The following is a 26,571-nucleotide window of genomic DNA, read 5'->3' as shown; positions in this document are numbered from 1 at the left end:
CGAAATGTAAATTATTTTACCAAAATAAGAGGGATTATACCAAATGCATGTATTTTTTTTTTATTTCGTACTGACCTGAGTGAGATATTTCAATTAAAATATGTTTACATATAGTCCACAAGAGAAAATAACAGTTGAATTTATAAAAATGACCCTGTTCAAAAGTTTACATACACTTGATTCTTAATACTGTGTTGTTACCTGAATGATCCACAACTGTGTTTTTGTTGTTTAGTGATAGTTGTTCATGAGTCCATTGTTTGTCCTGAACAGTTAAGCTGCCTGCTATTCTTCAGAAAAATCCTTAAGGTCCCACAAATTCTTTGGTTTTTCAGCATTTTTGTGTATTTAAACTCTCTCCAGTAATGACTGTATGATTTTGAGATCCATATTTTCACTCTGAGGACAACTGAGGGACTCATATGCAACTATTACAGAAGGTTCAAACACTCACCGATGCTTCAGAAGGAAACACGATGCATTAAGAGCCAAGGGGTGAAAACTTTTGAACAGAATGAAGATGTGTACATTTTTCTTATTTTGCCTAAATATATATATTTTTTTCATTTAGTACTGCCCTTCAGAAGCTACAGAAGACACTTACGTTTCCCATAAGTCAAAATAAGTTCATTTTAGCCTGATCTTCAAATTCAAAAAGTTTTCACCCCCCGACTCTTAAAGCAGTGTTTTTCCTTCTAAAGCATTGGTGAGCGTTTTAACCTTCTGTAATAGTTGCAATGGTCCCTCAGTTGCCCTCAGTGTGAAAAGATGGATCTCAAAATCATACAGTCGGGTTCAAATACAAACAAATGCTGAAAAATAATTTTAAGACCTGAAGGATTTTTCTGAAGAACAGCGGGCAGTTTAAGTGTTCAGGACAAACAAGGGACTCATGAACAACTATCACTAAACAAAAAAACAAAAAAAAAAAAACAGCTGTGGATCATTCAGGTCACAACACAGTATTAAGAATCAAGTGTGTGTAAACTTTTGAACGGGGTCATTTTTATAAATTCAACCATTTTCTCTTGTGGACTATATGTAAACATCTTTTATGTGAAATATCTTATTCAGGTCATAACATGCATTTTGTACGATCCCTCTTATTTTGGTCAAATAATTAACATTTTGCAGATTCCGCAAGGTGTATGTAAACATTTGACCTCAACTGTACATGGCAGGATGAATGCAAATGTTTATCAGAACCTCTTGCGGCAACATGCGCTAAAAAGTATTGTGACATGATTTTTTGTTTCTTTTACATAAAATAAATAACCAGTCGAGCTCTAGCTCCAGATAATAATGTATTATACAGACAGCGGTCTCATCTTAAGAGGTCGGTGTGAGTCTTCGAGTGCCCATGTGCAGGTGACACATCATCAGTGCACATACACAGACAGGTGGCAGTCAGTCAGTCATAACAAAACAGATACACTTTCTCTGTTGAAAGGGTAAGTATTCCACTGTGTGTGAATTCATACATGCATATAATTGAGTATAATGAGCATGTTTCACTGCTCGGGTCATTACAGTATAACAGATGATTCACTTGATTTGCCACAGGGAATCACACACTTCCCCTGAATGACTCTAGTGCTGAACCCTGTCTGTTCATTTTGCCACCTCACCGCCCACAACCCAATCTCACCTTCATGAATTCATTATTCTGCCTTCATTTGTATCAGCAGTTCTCACGTTATGTTAGGGTCGTTCCTGGTCTGCAATACCTGTAAAAAAAAAATGATTTTATTGTTATTTAAGAAATTAAAGAATTGATTGATAATCCTGTTTGTGCTGTTGTTTTCCCGCCAAAAGTGACGTCATTAAAGATATAGGCCTAGTTTATTTAAAAAAAGTATTTCCTCAGTGAAACACAAACTGGAACTTTATTTTGTATTATTAATAAAGTAGAGAAATTGAGAAACTGTTTACCATTTTTTAAAATGTAATACATGATGTTATAAAACATTTTTGTTTGAAACTTTTTGATTAAATCAACAATATTGGCTTGTTTTGGTTGTGCTTCGGCTCAATCATGTGGATGAATGTGAAATAACACAGAAATAGCACAGTTTGTTTTGTTTTACAATGGTGATTCCAGAGGTTTGCTATTTTGAATAATCCATGGTAAATTTTTCCTCATTTGTTAAATATGACAACAAACTTAAAGGTGAAATGTCATGAAAATCTGACCTTTTCTGTGTTTAAGCGCTATAATAATGCATCTACCAGCTAAAAAAACATGAATGAGGACAACTCAGTAACATTGTTTTGGTAAGCCTTTTTCTGCAAGCATGTGAAAAAAACGTAGAAAGGAGATCTTATTATAATATTACCACTTCTAAATCTGCACGTTTCCATCCACGGAGCCGCAATTTTGTTTTCGCAAAGCGACAACGGTATACCAGTTCTAACGCAATGGCAAAAGTTCAAGCAAATCATGCTAACTGTTCTGTCGTTGGCTACATAGACGAGCACAGAACACTATTTAGAGTCCCAGCCTCAGAGGAGACAAGAGAGCAGATTTATTTACTGTATATTACGCTGCTGCCACACAGATCTAATATAAACATGCAATTTTTTTTCCAGCTGTTTACCTTCACAGACATAACCAACTGTTTTTGTAACTCGTGTGTGTTTTTAACATAAACTGGGGTGTATATGAGTTTAAGCGCAATAAGACATGAAAGAGAACTTAGTTTAGTACTCACATGCCGTGTGATAGCAGCTTTCTGTGCGTGTGCTTTGTATGTGTGCGCTCAGAAAACCCTATATGAGAAGTTTAAACTAATATGGTTTAACACTTTAAAGAACATTAAAAATCTTACTGTTCAAAAACTTTTGACTGATAGTGTAGTTTTTACGCATTTCAGCGCGATAGACATGATAATCAAAACCAAACATGTTTTTTGGCAGAGTATCTTAAGTACGAGCTGTAAAGGCTCCGCCCTATCCTGGAAAAGAGGGCGGAGAGCAGCAGCTCATTTGCATTTAAAGAGCCATGCACTAAAACAGCATGTTTCTGCTTCCAGGCAAAATAGGTGTTTTTCTAAAATGATATAATAAATGTGAGGTATTTTGAGTTCAAACTTCACAGGCACATTCTGGGGACACCTACATATTGTACAAAGGGGCATAATAGGTTTTTTTTAAACTACTTTTCTAACGAGCAAATGACCTACAGTAGGACATACACACAATTTCCTGCAAAATTTGTCCTAACAGACGCAAAGTATAAGCCATTATTATAGATTTAATTTATTTATATCCATTCATTTATTTCTAGAGTTTATTTAAGTAAAGGCATGGTTTTATAACTCTCTCATTAATAGCGTTAAAAATACATATGTAAAGACAAAATGAGGGAACAATTGGTAAGTCTGGAAATTAGTGTAATTATTTAAAATTCACATTTATGTTCACTTAATATTAAAAAACAAATGAATTTTATGTTTATTTGTAATAAAGTTGAAAATGCAGCCTGCTGCATGACCCTTTTGGTTTGGTTTCACACGCTGCATCCTTGCGCGTCCTTGTAGGGCTCGGTTACTATGGAGATCATAAGGAGAGCGCGTGAGTTTCTTCTCTTCTCGCGCGCGCACTAGTGGGAGTGAAGGGGGGGCGATGAGTTGAGAGATCAGTGGCAATGAGCAACACGGTCTCTGCGTTATTAAATCCGTTCCAGTTCAAAGAAACGGTCAGAACTTTATATTAGGTCTGTCACGGAGGCACCGAACGAAAGCCGGTAGTCCAGGGCAGCGGACGGAGAGAGAGGGGAGCGAGATGGGCAGCGCGTCTTCGGCGTATCGGATGATATACCTGGACGTGGATGGACGGATTCAGAAGGTACAACGACCGAGTGACGCGCAAACTCTCACTACATGCATGACAATGTTTGGGGGAAAGAAAGCAAACATTAACGAATAAACTGTTTGGAAAGTTTCAGCTGTTGTAGTGTCTGTAGGGTCATGTTTATTATATGACTCCTTTGGTAACATTGCTTTAAAACTGGTTAACGTTATATAATAAGGTAAATATACATGTAATGATATTATTATAATATAATTATTGGTAACACTTTACAATAAAGTGTCATTTGTTAACCTAACATTAGATAATGTGTTAACTAACATTAACAAACAATGAACAATACATTCATTATTATTATTATTATTATTATTCATTTTTATTAATCTTTGTTAATGTTGGTTAGTAAAAATACATGTTCATGTTTGTTCATAGTTGACAGTGCATTAACAAATGTTAGCAAACACAACTTGTGATTTTAATAATGCATTAGTAAATGCTGAAATTAACATTAACTAAGATTATCAAATGCAGTAGAAGTACTGTTCATTCTTAGTTCATGTTAACTAATGTAGTTAACTAAAGTGTTACTGAAATACTACACATATTTTTTAAATATTATAAAAATTCTGTACAATTCCATAAAGGTAAACAAAATTGTAAAGTGTCTCGCTTTAATCACTTTATATTTTATTTTGTTAGATTTGTCAGTATAGAACAATCTTGAATATTGAACCCATTACCATTTTATACTTATGAATGGATATTATTTGTGACCCTGGACCACAAAATGAGTCAAATTTTTGAAATTGAGATTTATACATCATCTGAAGGCTGAATAAAAAAAATTCAACTGATGTATTGTTTTGGTCGAGATACAACTATTTAAAAATCTGTAATCTGAGGGTGCAAAAAATAAAAAAATAAAATAAAAAATCATAATATTGAGAAATTCGGCCACTTCTTTCAAGTTCTTTGCAATGCATATTACTAATCGAAAATTAAGTTTTGATATATTTATGGTGGGAAATGTACAAAATATCTTGATCTTTACTTAATATCCTAATGATTTTTGGCATAAAAGAAAAATATAATTTTGACATTTTATTTTTGGCTATATATAAATATACCCGTGTTTCTTTAAACTGGTTTTGTGGTCCAGGGTCACAAATACGTACTCCCTTTTATTAAAACAAAATATTAGTGCCTCGCTTTAATCAATTTATATTTTATTTTGTTAGGTTTATCAGTACAGAACATTCTTTAATATTGAACTCTGTTACCATTTTACACAGTAAACAACTTACATTTGAGAACTACAGTAAATTAAATTCAAAATGAGAATTTTTAAATTTACATATAGAAATGGGACAGTGCAATTTATGAATGCTTAAACATTTCTTTACCTAAAAATCTTGAAAGAAATTTATTTCAAAACTCACCTTTAATTGACTGATTTGACTGTATGGCCCTGTAGAGATAAATAATGTTACATTGTAGGTTTTCTATTTTTGCATTTACTCTTCACCTTTAACAGAATTTTCAAGAATTCGAGTCATATGAATCGTTTTACTTATTTACACTTGTTAAGTGTACATTTTGACTCTTTCTGTACTCACACCCTCTTTTTTAAAGACTTCAGGTCGCCTTCATAAAACGTTTTATTAGTTTTTACACACAGAGTAACCTGATTGTGATGTTTCACCACATTATAAAACTCACACTGTGTCATGTTCTCAAGAAAAGCTCAACTCTGTCATGAGATTGTAAGTAAACACTTGGTCTGATAATAATGCCTTTGATAATGTTTTTAATTAATAGATCTGGTATAGTTGAGATATTATCAGTTAAATTACAAGTATCCAAGTCACAATCTGACTGCTGAATGTTTGTTGGTCACACTTTACTCTAAGTGTTTAACTACTACAGTATGTACTAGCACTTTATTAATTTATAAGCGGCAGGCAGAAAATTTAAGGTTGAAAATTGGATGACAGTGTTTCATTAAGTGACGTATGTGATAATACCAGACTACTTGACCTGCATAAGTTGGCTTTTTATCTCTGAATGTACTGATAACCACTATAATAATACAGATGGTTTACTAGAAAACCACATGAGGAATCAGAGTTTATCGTAAGTGACCTGTTTATAAAACATGAAGAGTGCACAGGTTCACACACAAAAAAACACTAAAATAATGCAACAAACATGAATTAAATAACATAAAATGTAGCAAAAACACCCTAATGTACATTACTGAAAACAAACATAAGACTAAACAACAGCGTTTTAATAAAATATAACCATATCTGTCACACAGAGACTTCCTGGAATGCCATTATATGGTAATTCATAGTTTTTACTTCTAAGAACCATAAATTTGAGAGTAAAATTACATATAAAATGTCCTGTTAAAGTTAAAAACCTTTTTACACTGTGCATAAAAATGTACAAATATTTACACGTAAGTACATGAACAGTAAGTAATAGTAAGTCTCTTCTGCTCAGCAAGCCTGCATTTATTTAATCCAGAGTACAGCAAAACAGTAAAATTTTGCTATTTTACTATTTAAAATAACAGTTTTCTATCAGGTTGAGAAAAAAACTTGAGTGCAGCAGTTAAAAACTTATTTAAACTGGGACCAAAAAGTATTACAATCTGTGAAATTGTACTTTTGACTTACAAAGAGAGTTAAAACTACACAATCAGTCAAAAGTTTTTGAGCAGTAAGATTTTTAATGTTCTTTAAAGTCTCTCTTGCCTTACTTAAGTTCAGCAGTTAAAAACTGATTTAAACTGGGACCAAATAATTACTTGCACAAAATTAACTTTAACTTCCCCTTAAAAAGTATTAAAATATGCAAAATTGAATTTTTTACAGACTAAGAGAGTAAAAACTACACTATCAGTCCAAAGTTTTTGAACAGTAAGATTTTTAATGTTCTTTAAAGTCTCTTCTGCTCACCAAGCCTGCATTTATTTAATCCAAAGTACAGCAAAACAGTAAAAGTTTGAAATATTTTTACTATTTAAAATAACAGTTTTCTATCAGGTTGGAAAAAAAACTTAAGTGCAGCAGTTAAAAACTGATTTAAACTGGGACCAAAAAGTATTACAATCTGTGAAATTGTACTTTTGACTTACAAAGAGAGTTAAAACTACACAATCAGTCAAAAGTTTTTGAGCAGTAAGATTTTTAATGTTCTTTAAAGTCTCTCTTGCCTTACTTAAGTTCAGCAGTTAAAAACTGATTTAAACTGGGACCAAATAATTACTTGCACCAAATTAACTTCCCCTTAAAAAGTATTAAAATATGCAAAATTGAATTTTTTACAGACTAAGAGAGTAAAAACTACACTATCAGTCCAAAGTTTTTGAACAGTAAGATTTTTAATGTTCTTTAAAGTCTCTTCTGCTCACCAAGCCTGCATTTATTTAATCCAAAGTACAGCAAAACAGTAAAAGTTTGAAATATTTTTACTATTTAAAATAACTGTTTTCTATCAATTTGAAAAAAAAAAAAAAAAATTAAGTTCAGCAGTTAAAAAACGATTTAAACTGGGACCAAATAATTACTTGCACCAAATTAACTTGAACTTTAACTTCCCCTTTAAAAAAAAGTATTAAAATCTGTGAAATTGTACTTTTGACTTACTAAAAGAGTAAAAAATACACTATCAGTCAAAAGTTTTTGAACAGTAAGATTTTTAATGTTCTTTAAAGTCTCTTCTGCTCAGCAAGACTACATTTATTTAATCCAGAGTACAGCAAAACAGTAAAATTTTGCTATTTTACTATTTAAAATAACAGTTTTCTATCAGGTTGGAAAAAAAACTTAAGTGCAGCTGTTAAAAACTTATTTAAACTGGGACCAAAAAGTATTACAATCTGTGAAATTGTACTTTTGACTTACAAAGAGAGTTAAAACTACACAATCAGTCAAAAGTTTTTGAGCAGTAAGATTTTTAATGTTCTTTAAAGTCTCTCTTGCCTGACTTAAGTTCAGCAGTTAAAAACTGATTTAAACTGGGACCAAATAATTACTTGCACCAAATTAACTTTAACTTCCCCTTAAAAAGTATTAAAATCTGTAAAATTGAATTTTTTTACTGACTAAGAGAGTAAAAACTACACTATCAGTCAAAAGTTTTTGAACAGTAAGATTTTTAATGTTCTTTAAAGTCTCTTCTGCTCAGCAAGCCTGCATTTATTTAATCCAAAGTACAGCAAAACAGTAACATTTTGAAATACTTTTACTATTTGAAATAACAGTTTTCTATCAAGTTAGAAAAAAAACTTAAGTGCAGCAGTTAAAAACTGATTTAAACTAGGACCAAATAATTACGTGCACCAAATGAGTGTGTTTTGCATACATTATTAGAGTAATACAATGCTTATGGTTTTGTTCTGTTAGTGCAAATGTGCATCTGCCTGCTATTGTTCACTCTTGGCAATGAGACAAAAACAAAATAATCAGCATATAAAAGCTTAGAAGACAATGAAAAAAACAAATGGTCATTTTAATGAGCACCCACACTTTCTGCACACATTTCTGGTGAAATATAATTTTTTGCTCCAGTTCAACTGTCTTCAGGCTTTTTAGTTGATATTCACTTACAGCCCTAAAATCTCTTTTATAGTCTCTTGAAAATGCTAGAAACTTCTCAGTGAACCTCGCTGCTAAATTTAAACTATTATAACTGTTTTTTGCTCTGTGGGTGGTGGTATATCATTTTATCGTCTCTATTCTCCAAGGCTGTTAGTTGTGGGTTTTATGTTTCATCTTTGATAAAGTGCTCGATTAGAAGCTCTTTTCTGGACACTAATAAGTATTTCTCATATCTTTGAACTCAGAACCTGCAATTGTGTTATGGAACAATTCCCCCGTTCTCTCTCGTTCTCCCACTCTTTTGCTCTCTCTCATCTGTCTTCCCAGCTCAAAGTCTTATTATCGTTCTCTCTCTCTCTCTTTTCCTCTTCCTTCGCTCGGTCTGTCAGCTGCACCCCCCTCTTTGTCTTTTTTGTGTTGTCACCTGTTTTTGCTGTCTTGTTGTGCCTGCTGATGATAGATATACATGTGTTGTAAGTGGGGCAGAGTGTTCAGGGTCAGGTCTGACACTACATACAAATGACGAATGACAGCACTTGGCCTTGGTCGTGTGCAGAGTCTCAAATAATCGATAAACTATCATCTGTGATGGTCAGCATCATATAGAAATGAGGAACATAATCGTGGTCGCATTGATTCTGCCCCGTAGGGTGATTTTTAAAGATTTTTTAAAGCAATCATAAAAAGCTTCAAACTGAATTTATTATTTTCTCTGTAATTACCTTTTCCTCTTTTGAGCTTGCCGCCTACCCAGAATTTTTAACTTACCCTTCAAAAAAAAAATATTAAAATCTGTGAAATTGTACTTTTGACTTTCAAAAGTTTTTGAACAGTAAGAGTTTTACGTCTTTTAAAGTCTCTTCTGCTCACCAAGCCTGCATTTATTTGATCCAAAGTACAGCAAAAACAGTATTATTTTAAATAACTGTTTTCGATTTGAATGTATTTTAAAATGTAATTAATTCCTGTGATTCCAAAGCTGAATGTTAAGCATCATTACTTCAGTCACATGATCCTTCAGAAATCATTCTAATATTCAGATTTGTTGCTCAAAAAACATTTGTTATTAATATTATTATGTTAAATCCAGCTGAGTAGAATTTTTTCTGGTTTCTTTGATAAATAGACAGTTAAAAAAAAAAAACAGCATTTATCTGAAATAGAAATCTTTTGTAACATTATAAATGTAATATATATATATATATATATATATATATATATACATATTTTTTTCAGATAAATGCTGATCTTTCTATTCATCAAAGAATCATCAAAGACCTCTTAGCTGTTTTAAATATTGATTATATATATATATATATATATATATATATATATATTCAGCAAAATAACACTGAAGACTAAAAAATGATGCTGAAAATTCAGAATTAAATTACATTTTAAAATTTATTAAAATACAAATCAGTTATTTTAAAATATTAAATTTTACTGTTTTTTATGTACTTTGGATCAAATAGGCTAAATGCAGGCTTGATAAGCAGAAGAGACTTCTTTAAAGGATAACTGTTGCCAAAATGCAACCTGGGCTGTTTTTTTTTTTACTGTAAACGAGACAAACTTATATCTAAAAGCATAATTACGACAAACGAGCCGTTTTTGAGATTGACCATGATTTCGTTTTGCGGTCAATGGCCGGTGAATGGGAGTACTAGGGGCATAACTTTGAGCACATCAAAATCGATATTTTTACAACACTAAGAAGGCTCGACACACCATGACACTTTGCTCGAAGTATCGCCTGGGTCTCTACACATGAACTCGAGCATTGAGAACATTGTTAGTGTACACAGAGTTTACTAAAAAGAAAGTTTTTGAACAACTCACTTACACTGTTTGTGTTTCCGCTCGCAGCCGTCTTCCCAGTCAAGAAGTGTCGATCTCCGAATGCGAATGAATGGACTCCATAGGACGAAATATTAGGCTTATATGAGGCTCTTTTTACAACTAGAAGGGTAATATTGTTTTTCACTTGCGACAAAACAACGAATTAGCCGTGCATTTATATGAAAATATGCTTTCGGAGCTATCCATCCTCGCATTCGGAGATCGACACTTCTTGACTGGCAAGACGGCCGCGAGCGGAAACACAAACAGTGAAAGTGAGTTGTTCAAAACCTTTCTTTTTAGTAAACTCTGTGTACACAAACAATGTTCTCAATGCTCGAGTTCATGTGTAGAGACCCAGGCGATACTTCGAGCAAAGTTTCATGGTGTGTCGAGCCTTCTTAGTGTTGTAAAAATATCGATTTTGATGCGCTCAAAGTTATGCCCCTAGTACTCCCATTCACCGGCCATTGACCACAAAACGAAATCACGGTCAATCTCAAAAATGGCACGTTTGTCGTAATTATGCTTTTAGATATAGGTTTGTCTCGTTTACAGTAAAAAAAAAAAAACAACCCAGGTTGCATTTTGGCAACAGTTATCCTTTAAAAAACTTTAAAAATCTTACTGTTCAAAAACTTTTGACTGATAATGTACATCTTTAATTATTTTTAGATTTAATTGTATAATTTGAGATGGAACAGTGCAATTTATTAAAGATTGAATATATTTTATATCTCTTTTTTTAATCTTAAAGAAATTGACCTATTCAAAAATGAATTCTTAGAAATTCCATTGATTCTGTTTGTAAGATAATTTTAAAGACAAAAAGGTGTTTTTTAAAGCAGTTATTTTAGTTTTAAAGAAGAGATTAAAAAGCATCAAACTGTATTATTATTGTTATCTCTGTAATTTCCGTTTTAATCATTTTGATAGATTTCTGCTATTTTGAATTGCCACCCACCCTAAATTTTAACTTTCTTTTTAAAAAGTGTTAAAATCTGTAAAATTAGAGTATAAAAATGACATTTTCAATTATTTATGCATTCATGCCTACAATGTAATAATTTCATAACAAATACTTTTGTCATTACCATCATGCCACACATTTTAGAAAATGATGTAAGTTTTGGAAAATTATTTGATTTTTGAAGGAATGAAATTGAAAAGCCTTGAAAATGGGAGCCTTTTTCTGTCAAGACAACAGAGAGTAGCTTTATTAGGCGTCATTGCCAACCTGTTCAGAATTTGATCATTTTATAAAAAAAAAAATAATAATAATTGTTCCATGTGACCTGAGATGAATTGACATGCAAATTGTTATATTGGCAAGTCCAGTGCTTGTTGTATTGGCAAGTCCAAAGTCTATTACCATCACACATCATTACCGTTGCACACAATATTAAAAATCCACATCAGGTCAAGGTCATGATCAGATCTTTTTATCTTTAACATAGTGTAAACACATTTATTTTTAAGTATTTTAAGCCAAAAGTGGCCCTAACTGAAGAAACTCAGTCTGATCAGAATTCGTGTTTCTTCCAGGTGGTTTTCAGCCGTTTCTGCAGCCCATGTGATATAAAGGAGTTATTCTGCACTGCCACAGGGCTCTCCAGGTACAGTACGATGTATGTGAGTGTGAGTGTGTTTGTGTGTGCAGCTGAAGTGTTTCCACTTTTGAAGTGCTCCCAAATTTAGAGAATGTATCTGCTGCTGACAGGAACACAACCATTTCCCTCCTGGACTCAACAGGAGCAATGGTCTCCATCGACCCCACAATGCCAAACAACTCAGAGAGGTAACTTAGCACTCCATCCCACTTATAAACATAAAACCAATGCTTTTTAGCTTTAAAAGAGCCTCTGAATCAGTTTCACACTAATGTCAAAGCATTTCATTTAGTCAGAATCTCTTCAAACCGATTTTACAGCAAATGGTTTACCATATGGTGTTTGTATAGGTAAGAAATAAAGCAAACAAATAATTCACTACTTTCATATGAACCCTTTTCTGCAGGTTAATTAAAATGGCAGTTAAATACTAAATGTTGGAGAGTTTAACATCCAATTTAACACCAATTTGCAGACACACTTAGGGAAACATAAAGACGCTGTTTAAACAGAGGTGAGAAGTCCAGTAAACTAGCCTACTGTCTGAGCCTTATCTGTTGGTTATATGGAGATCTGCCCTACATGCTAGACAAACAATGGATGGCGGCCAGATATAGATAAAGGGGAAGTTACTCTTTGAGAATCAGAGTCTAAATGTACCCATTCGCCGTCATAATCGCATTCGACTGCCAGAGGAGAGTAGACGACATCTTGGATGGTAATGCTACAGAAAACCACCGCTCTCAAGAGGAGTAACTGGACTGTCCTGTAGGGATAGGGGACATGATTTAGTGTGGCGCCAACTGCTTTGTAACTTCGTTTGTGTGTCCTTTGTGTTTTTGAAGGTCGCCATACAAAGTGGTGCCTATAACCGGTGGACAACTTGCAGGTAAGTGTCAGATGTTCTGCGTGTTATGTAATTTCACTTACCCTGAATGTTTATGTATGTATGAATCACATCTACAGTGCTGTGCTTTCGCTGATAGTGTTTACATTCTGGTTGAAATGGGAAATGGGGTTTGTTTTATTATGAAGACTCAAACAGCTCTGGAGTGATCACTCATATGTTCTCAAATCTCCATAAATGGAGCGTGTGTTAAGCTGCGTGTGTTTACAAGAGCAAGTCCATTTCTCATTGTGCGAACACTCTTGCAGCGGGGGTGGACTGCAGTCTTTTCAATCTATCTGTTTTATCATGAGCAGAGAAGTGATTATAACTTTTTATCGATTTCAGAGCAAACTCAAATACACAAGGCCCTTTTTTTGGACAGATTCTGTGATTCATCCGCATTCCGAGTTTCTTAGTAGATTTATTGTCAACGTCATATATTTCTCTGCTTTGCTTTTCAATATCCTATCAATTCTGAACAAATACTATGGGTGTTTTTGGAATTACATACTACCATGATAATATTTCTGCATTATATAGTATAGGCTATGCATAATATGCATATTTTCTGTATGCATGAACTACATTTGGAGAGTCTTGCCAGAAGATAATAAGTGAAAAAGACCTAAGGAAATATAAAATTGCACAGTGTGCCCATGTAATTCCAACCAAAATCACATAAGCACATCAAATCATTATTACAACCAAACATGAAAGTAGGAACTGCTTTGGAGGACATGAAGGCTGCAATAGCCTGGTTAAGATGATGTGACCTCTGACCTCTGTGAAGTCATTTGGAGTGTGCACTGAACAATGTCTATATACAGTGAGGGAAAAAATATTTGATCCCCTGCTGAATTTGTACGTTTGCCCATTGACAAAGAAATGATCAGTTTATAATTTTAATGATAGTTTTATTTGAACAGTGAGAGACAGAATAACAACAACGAAAAAATCAAGAAAAACGCATTTCAAAAAAGTTATAAATTGATTTACATTTTATAATGAGTGAAATAAGTATTTGACCCCTTCGCAAAACATGACTTAGTACTTGGTGGCAAAACCTTTGTTAGCAATCACAGAGGTCAGACTTTTCTTATAGTTGGCCACTAGGTTTGCACACATCTCAGGAGGGATTTTGTCCCACTCCTCTTTGCAGATCCTCTCCAAGCTATTTGGGTTTTGTGGCTGACGTTTGGCAACTCAAACCTTCAGCTCCCTCCACAGATTTTCTATGGGATTAAGGTCTGGAGACTGGCTAGGCCACTCCAGGACCTTATTGTGCTTCTTCTTGAGACACTCCTTTGTTGCCTTGGCCATGTGTTTTGGGTCATTGTCATGCTGGAATACCAATCCCCATTTTCAATCTTGTGGCTGAGGGAAGAAGGTTCTCACCCAAGATTTGACGGTACATGGCCCCAACCATCTTCCCTTTGATGCAGTGCAGTTGTCCTGTCCCCTTAGCAGAAAAACACCCCCAAAGCATAATGTTTCCGCCTCCATGTTTGACGGTGGGGATGGTGTTCTTGGGGTCATATGCAGCATTCGTCCTCCTCCAAACACGGCGAGTTGAGTTGATGCCAAAGAGCTTGATTTTGGTCTCATCTGACCACAACACTTTCACCCAGTTCTCCTTTGAATTATTTAGATGTTCATTGGCCAACATTAGACAGGCCTGCACATGTGCTTTCTTAAGGCGTAGTGTCTTATACTAATTGTTTTCTTAGTGACTATAGTCCCAGCTGCCTTAAGATCATTGATAAGATCCTGACATCATTGGACAGCTCTTTGGTCTTGGCCATGGTGGAGAGTTTGGAATCTGATTGATTGATTGCCCCTATCAATCAGCAAGATTTCTGGCTCCCAGTTGTCTTTTATACAGGTAACAAGCTGAGATTAGGAGCACTCCCTTTAAGAGAGTGCTCTAATCTCAGCTCGTTACCTGTATAAAACACACCTGGGAGCCAGAAATACTTATTTCACAAATGCAAATCAATTTATAACTTTTTTGAAATGCAGTTTTCTGGATTTTTTTTGTTATTATTCTGTCTCTCACTGTAAAAAAAACCCCTACCATTAAAAATATAGACTGATCATTTCTTTGTCAGTGGGTAAACGTACAAAATCAGCAGGGGATCAAAGAATGTTTCCCTCCATGTAACAACTTTAGAAATCTGTTCATCTTTTGTTGTTTTGCTGGTGTGGGACCCCCAGATAAAGCCCACTTTTAAAAAGTTAGTCACCTCAACCTAAATGCCATGTGATTAATGACTCTGGAGTCACATGACAATGACATCATGTCAACCCTGATTGGCTAATGGCATCAAGAAAAACAAAAATGGGACACTTTACTGGTTACTACTGGTTACTTTACTGAGCTGAGATGTGAAGGGCAGCAGACATGGGAAAACACTGGCAGAATATCTACTATAATGTAGTGGAATATTACCAATATAAACACTACCGTCCAAAAGGCTAATTTTTAAATGTTTCTGAAAGTCTCTTTTGCTCAGCAAGACTGCATTTATTTATTCGAAAATACAGTAAAACAATAATATTGTGAAATATTATTTCATTTTGAAATAATCTGTTTTAAAGTAAAAGTCTATGGAAACCACAGAATAAAAGAATAAAAAAGGTCAATTTGAGTATATATTTTAAAATTCTTCTAGCAAATCTGACATTATATCTCTCAATTCTGATAAGAAAAAATTAACTAGTCATTATCTCTTTTCTCCTCGGCTCAGAATCAGAGTTTATATCCCACACTTATGGCTTTTCCCCTCATAATTGAAAAACCTATTGTTTAAATCAAACTTATGCTTTAAAAGTAAAGTAATTAACAGCAGGTTTCATCCATTAGTCTTTGCTTCAAATGGCGTGACATCCAAAGACAGAAAATACATTTTTTTTGATTCCATGGATTTTACCCATTTCCCTCCACTTGGTACCAGTGTTTTCTTCCACCACAATGCACACGCAGCTCCAAATTGGTCTATAGGATGTTTTTATTTCCCGGGTCCTTTTATTAGGCTGAACTCACAAGACAGTGAGTGGAGCTACATTTAAAAGTGTATGTTTATCAAGTCTCATTCTATATAATTGTAAGTGTCAGGACTTGTGTAAGAAGTCACATTTGCTCTGATACAAGAGCAGGTGAGATTGTCAAGAACATTGGGTTTTGCGATTTGTTTCTTCATATTCTTTATATTCAGTCTTGTCCGCCCTTGATTTATATATTTATAAACCATTGTAGAATTTTTATTCATTCATCTTTTTTTGCTGTGGAATACTTCATACGTCAGTGTTTGGCTGTGATTACAGATGTGGCTTGTTTTCTCTTCTCTCAGATAAAGAGGAGCTCTTCCAGAATGTTCTGACCCAGGTGGCAGAGCAGTTCTCCAGGTATTATCGCCGCCTCTGCTTCTATATTTTATGTTCAATCTCTCAGCTAATTCATAATGACCTTCTTTTGATTGAATTTTGAATCCTTTTGGTATTTCAAGGATGAATGATCTTTGTATATTTCTCTCCATGTGCGCCGGTCTGCCTGGCTGCTCTCTCTCCCCAAGGGCATTTAAAATCAACGAACTGAAGACTGAGGTGACAAATCGCCTAGCCATGCTGGAGAAGAGAGTGGAGTGTGAGTCTTAAACTGTTTTCACTCAATATCTGCTCTAGTGTTTTGTTAATGGACATAGTTCATGTTAAAATGGAAGGGCTAATCTTCACAAACAACACATTCTGGATGCTGCTCTCAATTCTGTAGTGCTTTCAGCATCAGCAGTACATTATAAGTGACATTATGGTGAACCCAGTGTAGCATGTTGTATATTTTACATAAAGGATCATGATATGAGGAAGTAGATATGTTTTGTGTTTGATTTATATAAGTTGTTCATATAAGAACCCTTCCATACCACAGCTGATAACTTTATTGAACAATATATCCTATAAGATTTAGCGCTACAGCAGGTGATGCTGTAGTTGACACAAGTCATTAACAGCGTCTTGATGAAGGCTAATAATTGTAATAGTACTTTATGGATATATTGGGATCTCTCAAGGTCATAGGTTACTTATTGCTTTTCCATTCAATCTGCTTTCTATTTAGTAATTTTGGTAAGATTCTGTGAGTTATTATTTACATTATTTGGTGTAGATTAAGATTTTAAGGTAGGTCTAGAATTTTCGACTGTATTCGGTAAGGAAATGTATTCATTAGCCGTTCACACTGTATATTTTAGAAGGCTCTGTATCCGGCTGAAATGCCATGTACAGGGTGCTGTTTAGCATCAGAGTATCAACAGCCTGTAAAACATAAAACTAGGTCACAGTTTCATATTCAGCTGTTTTTTTTCCCTCCTGTTGCTCCTGTAAGCATGACTGTCATGAGTTCATTTGTTTATACATTTGAATATCTCCTCTGTGTAAAGCAGGTGAAGCTATTCCTTTTTCCGCTATAAGATTAGACATCTACAGCACTCTAAAAACAAATGTTTTTAGGCTGCAGGACATCACTAGTTTCTCACACTTTGCTGGTGTGATCTTGGTCCACTTTTCTTCCATAGTTCAGTAACTTTGCCAAGGATTTTCCAGAGATTTTCAGTCGGTTTATATCAGGACTCTAGGCCTGGAACTGCTTTACCCATTTTGCAGTGTGATGGGGGCACTTTTCTGCATGTAAATTGCAGGCTGATTGGGAGATACTTGCAGAGAAGGAACTACATGTTGCTGGAGGAGGTTCTGATAAACTTTCCATTCACCTACCATGTATTTGTAAAAGAGGCCCAACTTCTGCTGCAGAAACATCCCTCAAACCATGACACTTTCTCCTCCACCTTTCACTTACCTCTTTACAAACTTGGGCGTCAGTCTTTTCTCAGTTTGATGCCAAACAAAATGTTTCCCATCAGACCCCAAAAAAATAAACTTGCTCTCATCACTAAAGTGAACTTTGGACCAGTTCTCCTCTTTTCACACAACATGCTCCTCAGCAAATGTTTTGACTTTTGACTCTTTCTGCTGATGAGAGGTTTGGTCACTGCAGAGTGCACTTTGCCAAGACAGATCCTGAACCTGTTCAACACTTCCAGCTGCAGTGCTGAACCGATTCCCCATTGAGAGTGTCTGCATTATCTTGTCTTCTTGTGCATTTGTCATACGTGGACCACCTGCCTTTTTAGAGGACTTGAATGAATTAGTGTCATTGTAAACCTGCAATATTTGAGAAATCACAGATTTGGAATGACTAACTTCTCTTGCAATGGCTGAAAGGATCATTTCCTTTGGCCTTCATCTAGACCAGGGGTTCCCAACCTTTTTTACTCTGGGGCCCCCCTCCTTCTCCGGTCAATTTTGCAAGGCCCCCCTATGCCTGACTGTACTTCCGCAGCAAAGAGAAAAGTGTTTATTTTTAAACCTTTTTAATTAACCAAAACATTTGTTTTGCCATATTATTCAAGCCTTAAAAGAAAACCTCTGACTTTTAAAATAATATATATACATATACAGATTTAAAGCTCCTGAATTCTTTACTTCAGACATTTGTTACAACTTCAGAGTACTTTTTCTTAAATAAGTGAACCTGCCATAAACAAAGACCACTCACTAAACCTGTCCCTTTAAATATCTACTGTTTGTATCAATTAAAAATAATCATACAAATTAAAAATACAGCAAATACATTCTAAATCTGTTAAAACACATCGATCTGAAGGCGGATTGACGAAGATCAGGGATCAGTGAACTCATAAACACAGAGCCTCACTAGATCCTCCTTTATCGGTGAGCATCCATTATAAAACACTCACAGGACATTAATTTGGACAACTAGGCAAATTAAAATTGAGCTGAAATTTCACGCAAAAATACGGTAGTGATCAGAGCGCCTAGAGCGTGCATAGTTTGTGAATCAGTAGCGGACTTATGCGTGTCTCATGTACGACTCTAAAATAAAGCATATTTTGTTACCTTTTAAAACTTAGAAGGGTTCAATTTGAGCAGATGATTTTACCATCGCTGTCATCCTCAGAGTGCACTTCCACAGTACATTCAGCATCTGGGACATATTTACAATCTCAGCATATTCTCAAAAACACTTCAAAGTCAATATATAGATTGCTGGCAGCTTATTCACCACATCCACCATCAAATAACAGTGACAGTTTTATTTTATTGCGTACAGTAATTGCTCTGCAGTAAAGCCATTCAAACCAGTTCAATTTTTGCTGCTGATATTCTTTTGTTTTATGCCTGCAATAATTATGAGTGAAAAATCATCATTATTGTCAATTAAACAGTGCCACCTCGAGGAATAAAGGTGAATTTCACATACTGAGTCAATATTTACATATTTTTGCGCACAAAAAATATACTTACTATTCCACACCTCGGGTCAGAAAACAGATATTATTTTATATTTGATTATTTTTTTCTTGTTATATTGTTTATAGTGAATAGATTGAGGAATACTACGGGGAATAATACGGGGGCAGCCTTGGCCTAATGGTTAGAGAGTCGGACTTGTAACCCAAAGGTTGCGGGTTCGAGTCTCAGGTCCGGCAGGGATTGTCGGTGGGGAAGGTGAATAACCAGCACTCTCTCCACCCTCAATACCACGACTGAGGTGAGTCCCTTGAGCAAGGCACCGATCCCCCAACTGCTCCCCGGGCGCCGCAGCAATGGCTGCCCACTGCTCCGGGTGTGTGTTCACGGTGTGTGTGTGTGTGTTCACTACTGTGTGTGTGCACTTGGATGGGTTAAATGCAGAGCACAAATTCCTAGTATGGGTCACCATACTTGGCCTCACTTCACCTCCTTTCCTTTCCTTTTCCTTTCCTAAGAAAGTTGGTGTCAAACTTTTTAAAAAAGGTTGCTAAAGACCCGAGGTATGCATTTAAGGGTTAAGTTTCTTATAATGTGCTTCAGAATACAATTCATTTATGAAATATGCTTAAAAAACTGCCCTTCTACTCCTGCTAGGATAACTTCAAATAGGACTAAGCAGTGACACTGAAATTTAGGAAATTGTAGGTTGGTCTCTAATTTGTAAATTTACATTTTATGCATTTGGCAGATGCTTTGGTCCATAATGGCTTATATTGCTTTCAAGGTACGCATTTTATTATCTCTACTGTTTGAGCTACAGGAAAGTTTTTTGACCTCTAATCCACTGCCAGTTGTAAAGTCAGCGACTGTGTTGAACAATGATTCAAAAGAAATTAAGTCAGGTTCAGATTAGTGGCCACTCAGTGCATCTTTGAACGTGACAGTCCTTGCACAGTAATGATGCTCCGTGTAACATCACCAGAGACCAGGAATCATTCCATTGCAGCACATCTGTGTGTCCATAGAAATCCTAATACAGCAGTGATGTAATCAGTCACCAAGGCGACGGACCCTGACCCCTTCATCAGTGTGAACAGTTCACCGGCCTCATATAATTTGCGGTGATTTATTACGGTGCACGGTCTATAAACAGAATAGTAGCAGGAAGTCCAGAGATTATATGATGTGTGTGATTACACTAATTAAATTATACAACGTGAGTCCAGAGGCCATGCGTCTAATCAAACTATGCAGTACTTTGGCTCAAAAGTCATCTAGAATTTAGTAGATTCTAGCTAAATTAGACAGGCATCAACATGGACAGGTTATGTGAAATATCTTCATTCTCACAACCAAGGTTTGAGATGTAAATAAATACAGCTGTCAGATAGATGACAAAGCTGCTTGTACTTCAGACCAGCATGATGGTTTTGGACAATGGAGGGAAACATGCCAGACAGTGACAGGTGTCAAATGTACTTTTTATGGCTCAGCAGTCTGTAGAGGAAAACCCCTGCGGCTGCGACCCATGTTCACCAGCTCATTTCCATATTTCTCTTTGTGTGGCTCACTCGAAATATGTAAAACCATCTTTTATGCGTCATACTTGTATGCATTATGTATTGCGCTTTCGTCATTTTCCTCTCTGTCTCTTCAGTGGAGGGAATGAAGGTGGTGGAGATCGAGAAATGTCGCAGTGACATCAAGAAGCTGCGGGAGGAAATGGCCTCCAGGAACAACAGGTCAGTGACCTTACAGCTTTTTCTGGAGATGCTGGAACGGCATTTTTGAACTGAATAAGCGCTCAGTTTAATTATCAGGAAGTAGTGCTATGCAACCAATTTTGCACCTGTAATCGAATGTATTTCCAAGAAAAACAGGATATTTAAAGAGAAAAAAAGTAAGTTAAGACTGGATTTTATCCTTCAGGAAGTGATTTTATTGTGAGAAGTTACATGAAGTCATATGTTTGGAAGGATGGGGTAAAAAATAAGTTTCTTAGTGATGTATAAGTATAATATATACTTTTACTATATTATTATACTATAATATATGTGACCCTGGACCACAAAACCAGTCATAAGGTTAAATTTTACAAAACTGAGATATATACATCATAAGAAAGCTCAATAAATAAGCTTTCTATTGATGTATGGTTTGTTAGGACAGGACAATATTTGGCCGAGATACATCTATTTGAAAATCTGCAATCTGAGGGTGCAAAAAAATCAAAATACTGAGAAAATCATCTTTAAAGTTCTCCAAATTAAGTTCTTAACAATGCATATTACTAATCAAAAATTACATTTTGATATATTTATAGTAGGAATGTTACAAAAAATCTTCATGGAACATGATCTTTACTTAATTTCCTAACGATTTTTGGCATAAAAGAAAAATCAATAATTTTGACCCATACAATGTATTTTTGGCTATTGCTACAAACATACCCCAGCGACTTAAGACTGGTTTTGTGGTCCAGGGTCACATATACTATATACTTGTATTTGTCATTATACTATAAATAAAATAAAAGGCACCTATATGTGTAAAAGTACAAATCCATGACTTTGACATTTTGAAGTAACTTAACTTGTATATGGTGCACTGTCCAATTAATAGTTTTACTTAAAACTTTTGTTGAAGAAATACACTTTGATGTATAAAGCACATGTAAAGTGTCTTATTCAACATTACATTTTACATTAATATTTGAAAGATCGAGTCCATCAACACTCCCAAAGCTTGCACAGTCCTTTACCTCTTCACGGATTCATTTTATTTGTGAACGTTAGGCATTTTTTGATTTACAGTTTTTGCAATCAAAATTATTCAACCCCCTTGACCTGCAAGACATTTTGCTGTGGAGAACAACATTTTAAGAAAACAACTTAACAATTGCATCAGTAAACTATCAGAGAAAGTTTATTGATATACATTTGAGTGATTCTGAAAATGTAACAGTGATGAATCAGAATAAAATTACAATTGGCTTTAAACGCTCATGTTCAAAATTATTCAACCCCCAAAAGTAAAATTTTATGCAGAATCTTTTATTCTTTAAAACCACCAATAAACGCTGCTTGGAAGTGCTTTGAAGCTTCTGTCACCTCTCTACTGCAATTTTGGCCTATTCCTCGCCTGAAAAGCTTTTAGATCACTAATAATCTTTGGTTTTCACTTTGCCACTGCTTTCTCCAAATTCAACCACATATTTTCAATGAGAATTGAATCTGAAAACTGAACAGGCCACTCAAGAACATTCTATGACTGATCCCTGAACCAAGCATAAGCAGATTTGGATGTATACTTTGGGATGATTGTCCTGCAGGAAAGTCTATTGATCATTAGCTTCAGTCTTTGCACCGAAGGCATCACAATTCTTGTCAAAATGGCCTGATACTTCAAAGAATCATGATGTGCTTCATACAGTCACGATTTCCACTTCATGCTACAGTAAAACAACCCATAACAGGACTGGCTCACCTCCACGTTTGACCATGGAGATGGTGTTCTTCTGCTCATAAGTTTAGCCTTTTTGCACCAGACATCCTGCTGATTCATAGGTCCAAAATGTTCCAGGTGGTTCACATCACTCCAAAAAACATTCTTCCAGAACTCCACAGGTCTGTCTAAATTCATGTTAGCATGTTCACGTCGGTCTTTCCATTCTTCTTGGTCAAGAGTGGTATTCATCGAGATGCCTCAACGTGAAAGTCATGCTTGTCTTGTGTTTATCTTATACACCGCATTGCACTACAAAACAGCAATGTTGAATAGGGGTTGAATAATTATGACATAGCTGTGTTATTAAAAAAAATCATATAAATCAAAAACATTACATTATTTATCTTCAGAAAAATTTGTATTTGTAAAGTACTGCAGTCTCTGGGGGGTTGAATAATTTTGATTGTAATTGTATATACCATTGAATGTTAGATGATCATTTTACATGTTACATGTGTGCCTAAGCAATGCTTTAAGCATTTGTTTTGCCTCTTCTTTACTTGTTTTTGGATCTGGAGATTCTGTACCATTATAAAAGATATGTAATAGCGCCCCCTACCATATAACAATGAAGTCGGCAGGGAAGCATTGTGACATAAAGGATGGAAAATTCCATCAGTGGCAGGGAAAATATTAGAATGCAATCAGTGTCCTAAAAAAGTACTCTTAGACATAGGATTAATTCACTTCCTGAAAAAAAATTTACTGATAATTTATCCATCCTCATGTTATCAAAGATGTCTTTCTTTCTTCGGTCGACAAGGAAATGAAGGTTTTTGAGGAAAACATTCCAGGATTTTTCTCCATATAGTGGACTTCAATGGGGATCAGCAGGTTGAAGGTCCAAATCGGAAAACAAAAACCTTAATTTCTTTTTGACTGAAAAAACAAAGGCATGAACATCTTGGATGACATAAGAGTGAGTAAATGATCAGGAAATATTTATTCTGGAAGTGAACTAATCCTTTAAAAGTACTTCATTTTCACAAGGGGGAGTATCTATAGCAGGCTATTGATAGCACTGTCTGTACTACGAACTTTAATGAGAGGAGAATTAAAAGCCCAGGTGTTGTCTTAGTCAGCTCTTGTTATAGACAGATGATCAGGTCTATTCCCCTTTGAGTCTTAATGAGCTGACATGGCTCACACATGCTCCCTTATTAGTGAAGGACCATATTCTTGATGAATCAAAGATAGCTGTATATTCTCAAGATACTCTCTTTGAGAGATGTTGACATGGTACTTGGAGAAAAAAAAAGAAAAACACAGCATGTTCTGTTCTAGCAACTGAGCTTGCTCTGCTTTTTACCTTTGCAGTAGTTTCCTAGATGACAACAAGAAGTTAACTCCTCGCAGAGATGTGCCTTCATACCCAAAGGTAAAATGGAAGATGTGTTTGTAATGGGTTTCTTCATTATTTTGTATACTCAGGGCTCTACAGTGTGACCATTTCACTCGCATTTGCGACTGAAAACTACTGCATAGGACTATGAAAAAAATATTTAGGAGCACCAAACACAAATATGCTGTGCGACTGACCCCATCAGCATATTTGTGTTTGTGATGAGGGGCGCTTCAAAGGTTTCTATGTGTTTTTGCAACGTTGAGTAATGCATCACAGACATATCTCAAGAACAAAGTGTAGAGAGAATGTAAAAAAGAGATTAATTGTGCTGTGTAGAGAGCTTTGTTGATTTTTAATGGAACTTTGTGAGATCGCGATGAACTACAGTGCTTTGCAAAAGTATTCATACCCCTTTATTTTTGTCACATTTTGTTTTGTTGCAGCATTACGTTAAACTGCTTTAAATTAGTTTTTCCCCACATCAATTTACACCCCATACACCATAAGAATGACAAAGCAAAAACCAGATTTGCAAATTTTACAAATTTCTTAAAAATAAAACACTGAAATAAGTACATTGCATAAGTATTCATACCCTTAACTCAGTACATAGTTGAAGCACCTTTACAGCCTCAAGTCTTTTTGGGTATGATGTGACAAGCTTTGCACATCTGCATTTGGCAATTATCTGCCATTCTTTGCCTCACCTTTTCACCTCTCAAGCTCTGTCAGCTTGGATGGGGGCTGGCAGACATTTTCTAGAGTCCTAGTTGTTCCAATCATCTTCCATTATGGATAATGCTTCTGTGAACCTTCAATGCAGCAGATTTTTTTCTGAACTCTTCCCTAGATCATTGCCTTAACTCAAGTCTGTCACTGAGCTCTACAGGCAGTTATCTTGACCTCAGGACTTGGTTTTTGCTCTGATATGCATTTTCAGCTGTTAGACCTTTTCTGAGAGGTGTGTGCCTTTCTAAATCAGACTCATTCAAATGAATTTGCCACAGTTGAACTCCACTCGAAGTGTAGTAACATCTAGAAGCAATATGAATGCTCCTGAGCTACATTTTGAGTGTATGAAGGGATATGAATACTTATGCAACGGGATTCAGTTTTTTATTTCAAATGTTAAAAACCTATTTTTTGCTTTGCCATTATGGAGTAGGGAGTGTAGATGTTTCGTTTTGGTGTTTCGTTTATGAATGAAATACGTTTTTAAACGAATCTAGTAAAATTATTTAATTTTCCATTTATAATGGCAGTCACTTGCTTTATTCCTGAATGAATCAGCCATTTGAATGAATCAAATAAATGATATGGTTTAGTAATTAAATCAGTGACTTGCTGCCACCTACTGGCAGATTTAGATTTATTTTTAAAGTATCTTTTTTTATTTTTTTTTAAATAATTTAATATTTTTTGTATTCAAAATTTTATATTTAAAACATTAATCTCAACACGAATTTACGAATTTGGCTACACTCATGCCACCTCTGAGCCTCATTAAACATATGAAAATACACCTACAAGTCTTTAATGTGTTTTTTCTGTGCCACCTTTAGTACAAAATAATTTTGTTTATACTGATTTCATTTTATTGATAACTTATTCTTATCCTACTTGTTCTTATTCTCTTGTTTTTATTAGACATTTTAAAAAGTTTAAAAATATATCATTTTTTAACAAAATTGACATATTATTTTAATAAAGTTAGAAAAATGCAATGCCATTGCAACAGTAAAAACAAAATTCCCCTGTAAATCACTTAAAGGAGTCAAATATCACCTCTTAATAGGAAGACACATTTTTTATCAGATTTTTTGATTACTGTTTAGAATGTGCTCCTGAAATTTTGACTGTGCTCCTGAAAAGAAAAGTAAGCTTAGAGCCCTGAAACATATTCTGCTTGAGCATCGATGTGAATGTAATGTACGCAATGGCCACAGCCAGGCGTTGGTTATCGGGGGTTAACGGAGAGCTCTGTCACCTGCAGTACATGCTCTCCCAGCAAACCATAGATGCCCTCAGAAAACCCGCCTTCGACGTCTGGCTGTGGGAGTCCAACGAGGTAAGAGTCTAACACACCACTGTTCTGTCTTCCTCCTCTTTTCTCTCCCCGTTTTCTCTCTTCTGCGCCTGTTGCTTGTGCTTGTGTTTGTGGGGCTTGTGTAGTACCACCTCTCACAGGAGACAGTAGAAGCTTTGAGGCAGCCAATCTTCGATGTGTGGCAATGGGAACCCAACGAGGTGAGGATCGGCCAAATCAAAGATGCAGAATATCTTCTAAAGTTCTACTGAAGTTGATGTATCAGTGCACAAGATGTGTGATAGACACTTGGTGACAATGACTGACATGCAAAACCACATTTTTTGTACTGCAGAAGATACTATCATCAGTGTTTTGTGCTTTAAGATGCTGAGTTGTCTGGAGCATATGTACCATGACCTCGGGCTGGTAAAGGACTTTAATATTAACCCCATCACGCTGAAAAGATGGCTGGTAAGAGTATATTATACAATTCTAATGTGTCATCTTGTGTTCAGGTCATTTTTACTTTTTAAATTTTTCTTGAAAATACTAGAACTAAGACTTGCTGACTTTGCTCACACTGGGTATAATGTTATGGG

General features: G+C 35.2%; 1 protein-coding gene across 2 annotated transcripts in view; it reads left to right on the top strand.

The window, feature by feature from the left end:
• Positions 1-3,624: 3,624 nt before the first annotated feature.
• The window catches only part of pde9aa (phosphodiesterase 9aa), a 29,659-nt gene continuing 6,712 nt past the window's right edge, over positions 3,625-26,571 (top strand). The window contains exons 1-10 of one of the 2 annotated variants that reach the window (XM_073845659.1): positions 3,625-3,846; positions 11,808-11,878; positions 11,983-12,060; positions 12,718-12,761; positions 16,112-16,166; positions 16,334-16,404; positions 20,749-20,833; positions 23,916-23,976; positions 26,116-26,190; positions 26,357-26,443. In XM_073845659.1, the coding sequence (XP_073701760.1) occupies positions 3,784-3,846; positions 11,808-11,878; positions 11,983-12,060; positions 12,718-12,761; positions 16,112-16,166; positions 16,334-16,404; positions 20,749-20,833; positions 23,916-23,976; positions 26,116-26,190; positions 26,357-26,443 (690 nt within the window). In that variant the 5' untranslated portion in view covers positions 3,625-3,783. Of the gene's footprint in view, positions 3,847-11,807; positions 11,879-11,982; positions 12,061-12,717; positions 12,762-16,111; positions 16,167-16,333; positions 16,405-20,748; positions 20,834-23,915; positions 23,977-25,936; positions 26,012-26,115; positions 26,191-26,356; positions 26,444-26,571 lie in introns of both variants that reach the window. The other variant, XM_073845660.1, reaches the window with a different exon arrangement.

This window comes from Garra rufa, chromosome 8 (assembly GCF_049309525.1).
Source record: "Garra rufa chromosome 8, GarRuf1.0, whole genome shotgun sequence".
In the NCBI taxonomy this organism is placed as follows: Eukaryota; Metazoa; Chordata; class Actinopteri; order Cypriniformes; family Cyprinidae; genus Garra; species Garra rufa.
The sequence above is the reverse complement of the archived record's forward strand: the minus strand, read 5'-3'. Positions and strand labels throughout refer to the sequence as shown.